Source organism: Cynoglossus semilaevis, chromosome 8 (genome assembly GCF_000523025.1).
Source record: "Cynoglossus semilaevis isolate Cse_v1.0 chromosome 8, Cse_v1.0, whole genome shotgun sequence".
NCBI classification, from domain to species: domain Eukaryota; kingdom Metazoa; phylum Chordata; class Actinopteri; order Pleuronectiformes; family Cynoglossidae; genus Cynoglossus; species Cynoglossus semilaevis.
The window spans coordinates 5,425,564-5,436,636 of record NC_024314.1 but is presented as its reverse complement, the minus strand read 5'-3'; the positions used below and the strand labels follow the sequence as shown (position 1 = coordinate 5,436,636).

The following is an 11,073-nucleotide window of genomic DNA, read 5'->3' as shown; positions in this document are numbered from 1 at the left end:
ATGTGATGCCATATATATATTAACACGTTGGAGTTATAGTTTTCTTTAAACTTTTCCCATAAAGTCTGCGCCTAAATCCTTAAACTGAGAAGTACAGGTCCATACATTTTCTTAACTATCCTTAACTTGTCAAAATGTCCTCACAATGATGCTTTTGAACATTTTATCCCCAAAACACGTGTAGATAGGTTTAGATAATGTTCTGGAGGTGGTCTATGAAAGTGTGGTTTCACATTTCACAACAGTGTTTATTTTGGGGAGGACAGGCAGTCTTCGTTTTGTCCACCAATAGAGGAGAAAGGCGGAGTCAGGTGAAGTGTCCACGGGAGATTGTTCACACTTGACTTTGCTTTAAGGACGCGTGGACACTTTCTCCCTAGCTCCTGCTGCTGTGACAGAAAGGTATTTTGGTCGGTTCTTCCATTCTCACAGGTGATAGTTGGTGTTCGTGTAGCACTAGTCCAGCCGTCTGTGAGGACATCTTCTGATGTGCGTGTGATTTATTTGCCTACAATACGTGGCATACGTGGCAGACAGCGTGTGTGAGGGAGATCGTGGTGAGCGTGCGCGTGTTTGTGCTCACGTCAATGTCACAGGCCGAAACCATGAGACTGAAGACTAAAAAATACACGATTTTATTAAAGAAGTCTGTTTAAGAAAATGTAAAACGTGTGTTACTACTGTGATGTTTAAGAACGTGATGGGTGAATAAGACTGATGTCAGATTCTGACTATTGCATCAGCTCATATTTTATTTACTTTTTTCCTTGTTACCTTTAATCGGAGATATGTAATAGCTGTAAATCAAACTTTGAAATTTATGAAAAACCACAAGGCTACTGGGGACTTGTTTTGTCACGTGTTACTTGAATGTAGTTAATATCTAAGCTAAATCGAGTATAAACAGTTTAATTGCTCTGATGTAATAGTATATTGAACTCATACATACACATCATAAATAGCGGATTCGTACATTTTGACTGCATGTTGAGTATTGCGTATAAGTCAAGACAACCGTACTTGTTAGTCAGAGTTTAGGTATGAAGCGCTGCGGCGTTCACTGACGTTTCGCGCGCTCGTACTAAACAGGATGAGCCCCATCCAGAGCACCGTAGTTGTCATCGTCACTGTTTCCAAGCAACGCAAAACCTTAATGTAATGCCATTGGGTTTTTTTTTTATTTTAGCCTGCTTGTTATATTTTAGACTAACCAAAATCCCACTACTTTTTATTTTAACCATTTTCCGGTTGCCAGTAAACTAAGAGAAAAGTTATTGTAGAAATGAGTGTAAAATAGTTGTAATAGAGGTTATTAAATTGCATTGCCTGTATGACCTTCTTAGGAGGTATCCACATTATTTTATATATGTGACGGTACTTTAAAAATATATACTATGAAGATATCCCGTGGGGCTTTTGTGTGGGAGAGAGACGTAGGCTTCTTTTTTCCCAGCTGTAACTGAACGCATTGTTGTTATTGCATCACGCGGAAGAGACCAGCCCGATATTACACCAATGAAGCGCAAGCTGCTTTGAAACGACCGATCTTATCAATCGTTACAATATATTATTTAGAACACGCTATAATTTTAGTACCGGGTTTCGCTAGAAGATCTTCTTCTATCTTTTGTTCGATAAACAGCAAAGTTATCCCTCGGGTGGATGATAACACAGTAGTAGCCACGGTTACACGTGTTCCTCGGGAGAAGAATAAGCGTCCATCGCTGGGGTCCCCTGTCTCATCCTTATCCGGATCCCCTGCTTCACCCACGAATTCTTTGTTCAGCATTTCACTTCGTCCATGTCACAGGTTTGCTTTAAGTGTTTATTTCCTCAAGTGTTACTTTAGTTCCGCCAAAAACAGTCGGTGCGGAATGTGCTTTTAGTGTTGCTTAAAATGTGATATGCTACTTGTTGAACGCGCCACAATTTGATATCACTTTTTATTTATGATTCAGTTTATTTAGGAAATAAATTGTCGCCTTTATAACTAACAAAATCTCTAGTCTGTAATTAACAACCTGGGACAAAATGATGTCACCTCTGCTTTTTATTCTGTTATTTTATTTGTTGTTTTTTAATATATCAGACGTAATTTTGATAGATTACAGCTGGAAGGGTCATTTAGCTGTTTCCATATCAGATTTATATATATATATAACAAGTAGTTCACTTTCCCTCCTTCCTTCCTTACCTATGCACTTGTTTAATAACCTCATCTACATAATTATACTGTATACTTTAATTAACTTATACACGCAACAGTATACCTTTATACACGTTACAATACATTCTAGATAAATTCTCTGTCCTTGATCAACTCATATATATCAATCATATCCACAAAAGATGTTACTTCACTGTCACAAAGAAGTGAGGAATCCAGGGCGTAGGTTTGTGGACAAAACCAAGACATTTTAGAGCCTCATTATTTCCACATTGTGGACGCAGCTGACATTTTAAAAAAATGTTCTCAAGTTAATGATTTAACGCTCTTGTGGAAATATGAAAAAATATGACAAATGTCCTAAAAGAGAAAATGTGACATATGACAAAGATGCTTTGAGTGTATTAACACCAATATATTTCTGATGTCAGCCAGTAATGGAGTATTTTTGAAACATCACATAGTAAAGGATGTTAGTAAAGGATCTTTAAATACAGATGGAGAAACAACCGCTGCCAACTGAAGATGACATGACAGGAGCCGCAGTGTCAGAACTGAATGTCCAGAATGGTGAGGAGAGCCAGGACGGCTCCTCCGAACCTCCTGCCCGTGCTGGCTGGAACAGCAAAATAGAATACTTTTTGGCCCAGGTGGGATTCAGTGTTGGGCTGGGCAACGTCTGGAGGTTTCCATACCTGTGTCATCAGAATGGAGGAGGTGAGAATGCTACTTAAAGAGAGTAAAGTCATAACAGAAAAATCATCAAGTCTACATTTTATAAAGGTATATATATATTTTACCTAAATGCTGCTCCTTGTTCTACTCAGGAGCGTTCCTCCTCATTTATGTGGTGCTAATGTTGGTCGTGGGAATTCCCCTTTTCTTCCTGGAGCTCGCAGCCGGTCAGGCCATTCGACAAGGCAGCATTGGTGTGTGGAGGTACATCTCCCCCAGGCTGGCAGGGATCGGCTACTCCAGCTGTGTGGTAAGAAAGAGAAATAAAAAAAAGTATTTACATCTGAAATGAGTACAGATTGTGACTTTATTTGTGACAAATTGTATTGGTAAATGTGTTGAATGAACATGATCATCTTGTCCTCAAAGGTGTGTTTCTTTGTGGCTCTCTACTACAATGTGATCCTGGCATGGAGTCTCTTCTATCTGGGCAACTCTTTCCAGTATCCTTTACCTTGGGAACAATGTCCAGCGCCGGGAAACGCAACAGGTAAACACTGAACACGCCCAGAATTTAAACTTGTGACACACAGGAAGCAGATGTGAAATGACTTGATGTTTATTTTTTTCTATCTGAATTCACATTAAAAGAATGTGAGAAGAGCTCACCAACGTCCTACTTCTGGTACCGCAAAGCTTTGGATATAACAGACTCCATCAATGACACCGGCACATTCAACCCTTATATCACCTGCTGCCTTCTGGCAGCCTGGACCATCGTGTGCCTGGGAATGTTCAAGGGCATCAAGACCTCTGTCAAGGTAACTGTGTTCTGGGTTGTGTCTCCTCTTTGTGGGTGTTGCTTTACTAAATACTCGTAATGGGTTCCTGTTCTGTGTCTAAAATGAATTAAACTACCGCTCCAATGTTGCTGTGGTTAATCAGTGTACTACACCACATTTGCCACTTTTTAAAAACATTGACAGTGTTGTTGTTGATAAGAATTGTAAAAGTCATCATTTCTCTCACTCATTCAGGTGATGTATTTCTCCTCCATCTTCCCCTACGTTGTCCTCTTTTGCTTTCTGGTTCGAGGGCTTCTGCTGGACGGAGCCTTGGAGGGCATCTCCTACATGTTCTATCCTAAGGTACCTGCAAACTGAGTCTCTTAATGACTTTGAAGGGGATAAATGCAAAAATATAAACAGTACATTGGTTTTTTTACATTTTTTATTTTCGTTTGTTTGTAGATTAAGATGGAGGGTCTGGTCCAGGTGCTGCGACAGGCGGCCACTCAGGTTTTCTTTGCCCTGGGTCTGGGCTTTGGCTCCATTATTGCCTATTCCTCTTATAACCCCAGGAATAATAACTGCCACCGTGATGCATTCACGGTCTCTTTCATCAACTTCCTCACATCTGTGCTGGCCACTCTGGTGGTCTTTGCTGTGCTGGGCTTCCGTGCCAAAAGAAAAGTCATGGACTGTGTGTCCAGGTAGGTGAAGTATGTTGAGTTATTTGGACCTGCAGGTGGTTATCGTACTTCTAGTGGAGAAGCCGGAGGATTGAAAATTAAATATTGTAGTTTTACTTTGAAAATGACACAACGAGACATCAGAACATTACCCAGACTCTTGATCCCGCCTCATCTGTACTATTTAATATACATGATTGCTGTGTGTTCTCCTGTATTTACAGTAATCTGAAGGATCTGTCGGAGATGATTCGTAGCAGTCCCATCGACGCCACCTGGATCCCAACCTTTGACTACACCAACCCCAGCTCTGTGGATATAGCAGATTACAGAGCCTGGTTTAAGGGGAATGGACATCACATTCCTGGAAATTTAACAGACTGTGATCTGGAAAAGGAGATGCAGAAGGTCAGCAGAGGAATCACAAATAAAACAAAAACCTCCCCATTGTATGAATTTCATTCTTTCTAATCCTAATCTTGCTCTTATGCCCAGGGTGTGGAGGGCACAGGTCTGGCTTTCATCGCCTTTACAGAGGCCATGGCTCTGCTCCCTGGCAGCCCCTTCTGGTCAGCGCTGTTCTTCTTGATGCTGCTCAACCTTGGACTCAGCACCATGTTTGGAACTTTGGAAGGCATCCTGGCGCCCCTCACTGACCGCTTCAAGACCCTGGCCAACAACAAGACCAAATTGACAAGTAAATGCTTTTTCTACCCTTAAGAATATTTAAAGCAGGGGTTTTGCACTCCCAACCCACGGTTCACATGCAGCAAATAGTCCAAATCCGGCCTGTAACTAGATATAGGTAATGGTCTCATTTTGTACTTGAGAATTTTTAAAAATGTATTTTCAATTATTTTTGGCTGTGTGTTTTATGTGGTGTGTTTCTTGTTTGATCTTTTCATGAAATCCTATTTCTAAATATCAAATCCGTCATCTTCACGATGATCTGTCCTTTTCCAGTTTTCCTCTGCGTCATCGGCTTTGTGATTGGCCTGCTCTTCACACAGAACTGCGGGAACTACTTTGTCACGATGTTCGACGATTACTCTGCCACGCTGCCCCTCATCATTGTGGTGGTTTTTGAGACGTTCAGTGTGGCGTGGCTTTACGGAGCAGACAGGTGGAGTTTATTATTATCAATTATTAATTTTGTCAACTGTCATCAGTCAGCATCTGAACCATGACTCGTCCTGTTTTTAAAGGTTCCTTGACGACATTGAGTCAATGCTAGGTTGGCGTCCTCACGTGATTTACAAATATCTGTGGAAATACATCTGCCTGCTTGCCATGCTGGGTTTACTGGGGGCAACCGGCATACGCATGTTCATCCAACGACCAACTTATATGGCATGGAACCAAGAGCTGGTATGTGGAGTTTTAAGTTGTGCATAAAAAAACAACAAGCACTTATAATATGACTTAACCCTGCATTAATATAACACTACAGACATCTGTTGTTGATTCTCTTTGTGCTGGTTTGTGCATTGCAATCTGAACAGAACATTCTCAGGCTGCTCAAACGTTGAACAGCTTCAGGGAGCGCAGCCACAAGACATGTTGCTTCTTGACTAACAACTGTTGTAGGAAACACTGTTGCTGTGAACAAAGGCTTAAAGAGATTCTGTGCAAAAGCAGAGTAAAAGGTTACACAGGGAGTGACACAACTCTGGTTCAATGAAGAGAAGAGGAGCTGGAGGTTTCCTCCTCTGTGCTGCCTGTTGCCCGAAGCTCTTCATCTCTCAGCTGTTTGTAGCTGCTCCTGACACGTCACACTCACCTAAGGGTATAAAATAGCAGAGGCTCAGTGGAAAAAAGTAACTCTCTCTCAACTCCTATGTTGTTAACCACCTTTTTCATATTGTTTATTTTCCTGTACATAGGAACATAGGTGTGTATATGTATTTACATATATGTAGATATAAATATGTATTTATATGTAAACAACCGACCATGTACAGACACTTCTGAACGTATTAGGAGTTTGCTAAATGGTTCTGTGTCTTTGTTTTGTGCTCTGTGTTACCCCAGGCCTCTGAGGAGCCTCTGGAGTACCCCGGCTGGGCTCTGACCGTCCTCTCCTTACTCATCGTCTTTGCCATGATGCCCGTCCCCGTGGGTCTGGTCCACGCTCTCCTGAAAGAGAGGAGCAGACGGTTGTCCAGAGACACAGAAGCCGGTCAGTACAGCATCGTCAGCACAGACGACAAGTGTGACACCCCGATGACCGACATGACAGAACTGGACCAGAGGGACGGTAGTTCCGCCTCCTTGACCTGATCACACCTGTCCTGAGCCATGACTGAAGCACAGCTGTGTCTCACAGATACTTTCATCCTCCAAGACACTACAACGTGGGAGACAAACGTTTGTTTTTTTTTCTACTATGTAAAAATCTTTTTATTCATAATGAACAATCAGAAAAACTGAATATTTAGAAAAATATTTTGCTGTCTGTCCTCGAACGTTGCAGACAAGTTTATCAATATTTGGACAGGTTTTAATATCAGTACAGCAAGTCAGTCCTATTTAAATCAGTATTAAACCAGTTTAATTTAACTGAGCACAGTGCACAACAACAATTATTTATTCCAGTTCTCCGATTGTTAGACTTTTAATCAGCCAGACACACATTGTACATACAAAGTACTTGAGCTCAAATGTTTACAAGTCAGCACCACACTTTGAGAACCAGCAGCGTGATTCATAGTGCCTTGGCTGTAAGTAGTAAAAGAGGCTGGAGGTTGTCAGAACATCAACAGTCAGAGCCAGAAATCTTTTATTTCCACTGGAAAAATAATCACAATTACATAAGGAATACACTGCTGTTACACCAGGAACTATTTACTCCGTTACTACCAAAGGTTTACACAGACCAATATATACCGATACAAATGTCCACTGATAAACAGTTGGTTCCTTCTATGCCAGACATAATCGGCATAACAGCTGTCATGTGACTACTGTGAACGCTGAGGTGGAATTTTACGTGTTTGTAAATAAGTGTACAGTGAACCACAGGGAAGCTTTCCCCGTCTGTGACATATGAATGAATCAGATCTTATTATTTTGGATTATTACTTTTCGATCAGTTGGCTTTAAGAGGAAACGTGAGAGCTGTTGTTTCCAAATGTCTTTCATCAGATTGATGTTGTTTTAACCATATAACATATTTAAGTGTTCCACTTGTAAATATATTTTTGGCCTCATGTTCTTTACTATTGCTTTCTTGTTTGGTGTGTTTCTTTTTTTAATTTGTGAAAGACATTTTTGTAAAGGATGTTTCTATTTTGTACATTTTGGATTTATTGTTGTTGAAATGTTGTGACCTTATTCAGCCAGCTGGTTTTTTAAATCTGAAAAAACATTTAGCATGCGTTTGTCTTGTCAATCGAGTACTTCCTTTAATGCATAAATATACAGAAAATGACATAGCCCTAAAACCCTTAACCATTTAAAGTTAGTTTTATAAGAATTTGTCAAAAAGTAGCCAGTATTGCAAAAGAAGATAAGTTACCAAAAATTAGCCAAAAAATTAGCCAAGGCAGAAAATGGCTAAACTAACTTGAGGTTAGCTTGTGAATAGCTGAACTGTAGCTTCATCTGTTATCTTTTAGCCTCTCCCATTCAGGTGTGGTTACTACTGGTTGTTGTCGTCTTTGCCTGTGGCTCCACATAGAATGGCTGGCTGGGTTGTAAGTTGCTGTGAGTGCTTTTGACTGTTTCTGCATCAAGTGCCTTTAGATTTGAATGCATTTGACTGAAGCTGAAGTTGAGATCATTCCTGCATTTTCACAAGTGACCGTTTCTAACTTTTTCTAACTTTTTTTTAAAGAATCTGTATAAATTAATGGTGAAAAAAGCAAATGTGATATAATTTCACGTCTTATGTAATATATTGTCATTTTTAATTAAAGCATTTCATTGTATTTAGACGGCATGTCTGTGCTCCATCCAACAGAAAGCCTCAGTGTCTGAATGCTGACATGTTTATGATGTAAGTGGCTTTGTTTCAGCATCTCTTACAGGTGACGTGCAGAAGAGGTTTGGTACATCACCAGACACAACATCAATTGATAAGAAGCCATGGTGACCTGAACAGCTGTGAGGGACCTGCTGAGAAGCTGAAGCCTCTCTCAAGGTGAGAAGACTCAGCAGCAGCATCAAAGTTTTCTTTTATTATAGACAACATCTTGATCCCTGCTCTGATGTTGGTCAGCAGAGTGAGTGAGTGCGTGAAGGTGACCTCAGGCACCGATGTTCAAGGCCATGAAATCCAGAGGAAAGGCTAGGAACTTGATGGCGCTTCACTTCAGTCTGTTTACAACACAGGTACATGTACAACTCAGTACATGTCTTTGTTTTCCATGTCCTTGAGAGTTGTTTCTCTGCAGATTGTTCCAAAAACACCAGCCTTTGACCCACATTTAGCTCTGACAGACTAGTAGCAGAGGTAAGATCCTAGATTTGTGCCATATTACTACAATAAAAGTGACACATACTGTAGAAAGGTATCTGAATTTGAAAATCCAACACTCATTATGCCCCACCGCCCACAACGGTTAGCTAAGACAGCCGTCTATCTGCGGTAGTTGGAAAATAAAAGCAGTACCTCTAGTCTGTCAACAGGGGGCTCTGTTGTGATTGTTTTACAATTGTTTATTTTACAACGGTCATTTGATCCGATGTAATACTCGATTATGTCAGTAGATTGTGTTAGCAGCACCTTCTGTTACCTTACGTTACAACTATTAAAGGACCGTTCAACATTTGTCCATATTTTTTATTATATGAAGAGACTAAACTGGTGATTAATGAGTGTGTTCAAGTTCAGAGTCTGCTTGTGTTGGCTCATTTCTATTGTGTGTGTGTGAGGCCTTTGTCTGTGTTCCCATTGGAAACAGTTGAAACTCTGGGGAGTTGAGTCGTCTTGACTGCAGCATCACCTCACACACACACACGGAGGACACTGGCCAACACCCAGCACGAAGAAACACAACACCCCGACCTCAACATCAGGTGAAATGAAAAATCTTTTTTTTTTACTAATTTCACAAGTGTTTGCATAACTAGGTAGGGGATTATGGGTAATATTTGTTCAGAAAACGTTTAGTTAAAATAAGGTGAATTTGTCACCAGGAATAGGACTGTTTGACATGTTTGTTATAAAAAGATGACTGGAAAATGTCTTCCTTTTTAGCAAAGGATACAGGTTAAAACTACATTCATTACTAAAAGTACAGTGGTGTGAAGATGTGCTGGGAATTTAAAAATGTATTTTTGGATTTGTTAAAATATAATTATAAGGTTTTATTTTGATAATGTGGCAAAGGAGGACACCTAACGCTATATGTAGATCGACCATGTTTAGAATCAGAATAAAATCATCTTTCTTTGTTGATGTACAGTATGACCACAGTCATGTACTACAGTAAAAGGGAGCTGGAAAAGTTAGGGAGAAAGCAGAGAGGAGAGGACATGGAACGAGGGGGAGGAGAGAGAGACTAGGATAAAGAGATAAAGATAAACAACTGAACTTCTTTTCACTGCTCCAGTTCAAATACACGTACAAACAGTGATGTTTAGTACTTGTTTCTTGTTTGTGTTCAGTGGCTGTAGCAGTGGAGGAACCACATGGCAAGCCTGGCAGCTCTCTGTCTCCTCCTGGTGTTCCCACTGGGCAGCTCCCAGAACACGGTGACGGCTGAGCAGAAGCTCAAGGTCCATCATGCTCCAGCAGCAGAACCTCGTGCTCCTCCAACACACCTGAGGGACCTCCTCAGAAAGGACCAGACCAACCCCGTGGATTCACAGCGAGCATGTAGGTCTTTTTGCTTCTTCTCTGTATGGTAGTGACGTCATAGGCCGTACAGTCCTTAAGTACAGAGGACAGTGTTTATTTTCTCTGTTCTTACGCTCATTAACAACTTCTCAACATCTTACAAAGAAATGACCTGGATGACTGACAACGGGAGATGTTTGAAAGTGTAAAATGTTACCATCCACATAAGGCGCCCTCTGTTGGTCACTGTCGCTGTCTGTCTCCACAGATGTGGACAATGACACTGCCAAAGTGGGTCTGTTCATCGCCGCAGCCTTGGGAACCATCACTCTGATGGCCGCAGTTTACTGCATCTACAACAAGTTCTACACCAAAAACCAGTACCTGCACACACAGCTCCACGATGACACAGGTAGAAGGATTCTGATTGGCTGCGGTAGAATCTAATGCATGGTGATTGGGGGGTGTAAAACATTAAACTGAGTTCACTTTTTATTTGCTTCAGTCATATAAATAAATTATTTTTATCTTGACATGTGTATACACACACACACACACACACACATAGGCTAAATGTTATCTCACTCTTGTTAAGTTCTATCCTCTGGTCTTGTTTATAAAAATAAAAATAAATACAAAACAACACCAAAGGTAAATGACATGTTTTCTTCTCATCGTTCTCACCTTTCTGCCTGCAGATTTAACCACTGACCCCATGGACGCTCCCTCTGTGTTTTTTCATCCCTCTGCTAACTCCAGCGCCATAGACGTACGCAAGGCAGGTTATGGCTCACTGTCGGCCAGTGCGTCCACCATCTCTGTCCCTCCCAGTCTGTCCCCCCCTCTCTCTGCCATGCCCTTCCCTCCTCGCTTCCTCTCCTCTCACGCTCTCAGAACCATATCAGCTCAGGATCTGGAGAAGAGCTGTATCTGATAATCAGCACCTATAGTTAAGGCTTTGACACTTGTAGATAACTT

General features: G+C 41.0%; 1 protein-coding gene across 2 annotated transcripts; it reads left to right on the top strand.

Moving 5' to 3' along the window:
- Positions 1-247: 247 nt before the first annotated feature.
- On the top strand, positions 248-8,243 carry LOC103381738 (sodium-dependent neutral amino acid transporter B(0)AT2-like). 2 transcript variants are annotated; one of them, XM_008314246.3, is made up of 12 exons: positions 248-402; positions 2,665-2,884; positions 2,995-3,152; positions 3,272-3,392; positions 3,494-3,663; positions 3,880-3,990; positions 4,093-4,334; positions 4,538-4,721; positions 4,809-5,010; positions 5,277-5,436; positions 5,519-5,681; positions 6,345-8,243. In XM_008314246.3, the coding sequence occupies exons 2-12, from the start codon at positions 2,665-2,667 to the stop codon at positions 6,591-6,593; spliced, it is 1,980 nt and encodes a 659-aa protein (XP_008312468.1). In that variant the 5' UTR covers positions 248-402; the 3' UTR covers positions 6,594-8,243. The 2 variants fall into 2 exon arrangements, with proteins under 2 accessions (XP_008312468.1, XP_008312467.1); XM_008314245.3 differs by having other exon boundaries at positions 335-1,810.
- Positions 8,244-11,073: the final 2,830 nt, after the last annotated feature.

Bases quoted from the DNA above. Each gene is read 5' to 3' on its own strand.
- LOC103381738 (XM_008314245.3), top strand. The intron at 3,393-3,493 runs GTAAACACTGAA...TCACATTAAAAG, and splicing joins AGCGCCGGGAAACGCAACAG to AATGTGAGAAGAGCTCACCA. The intron at 5,011-5,276 runs GTAAATGCTTTT...GTCCTTTTCCAG, and splicing joins CAACAAGACCAAATTGACAA to TTTTCCTCTGCGTCATCGGC.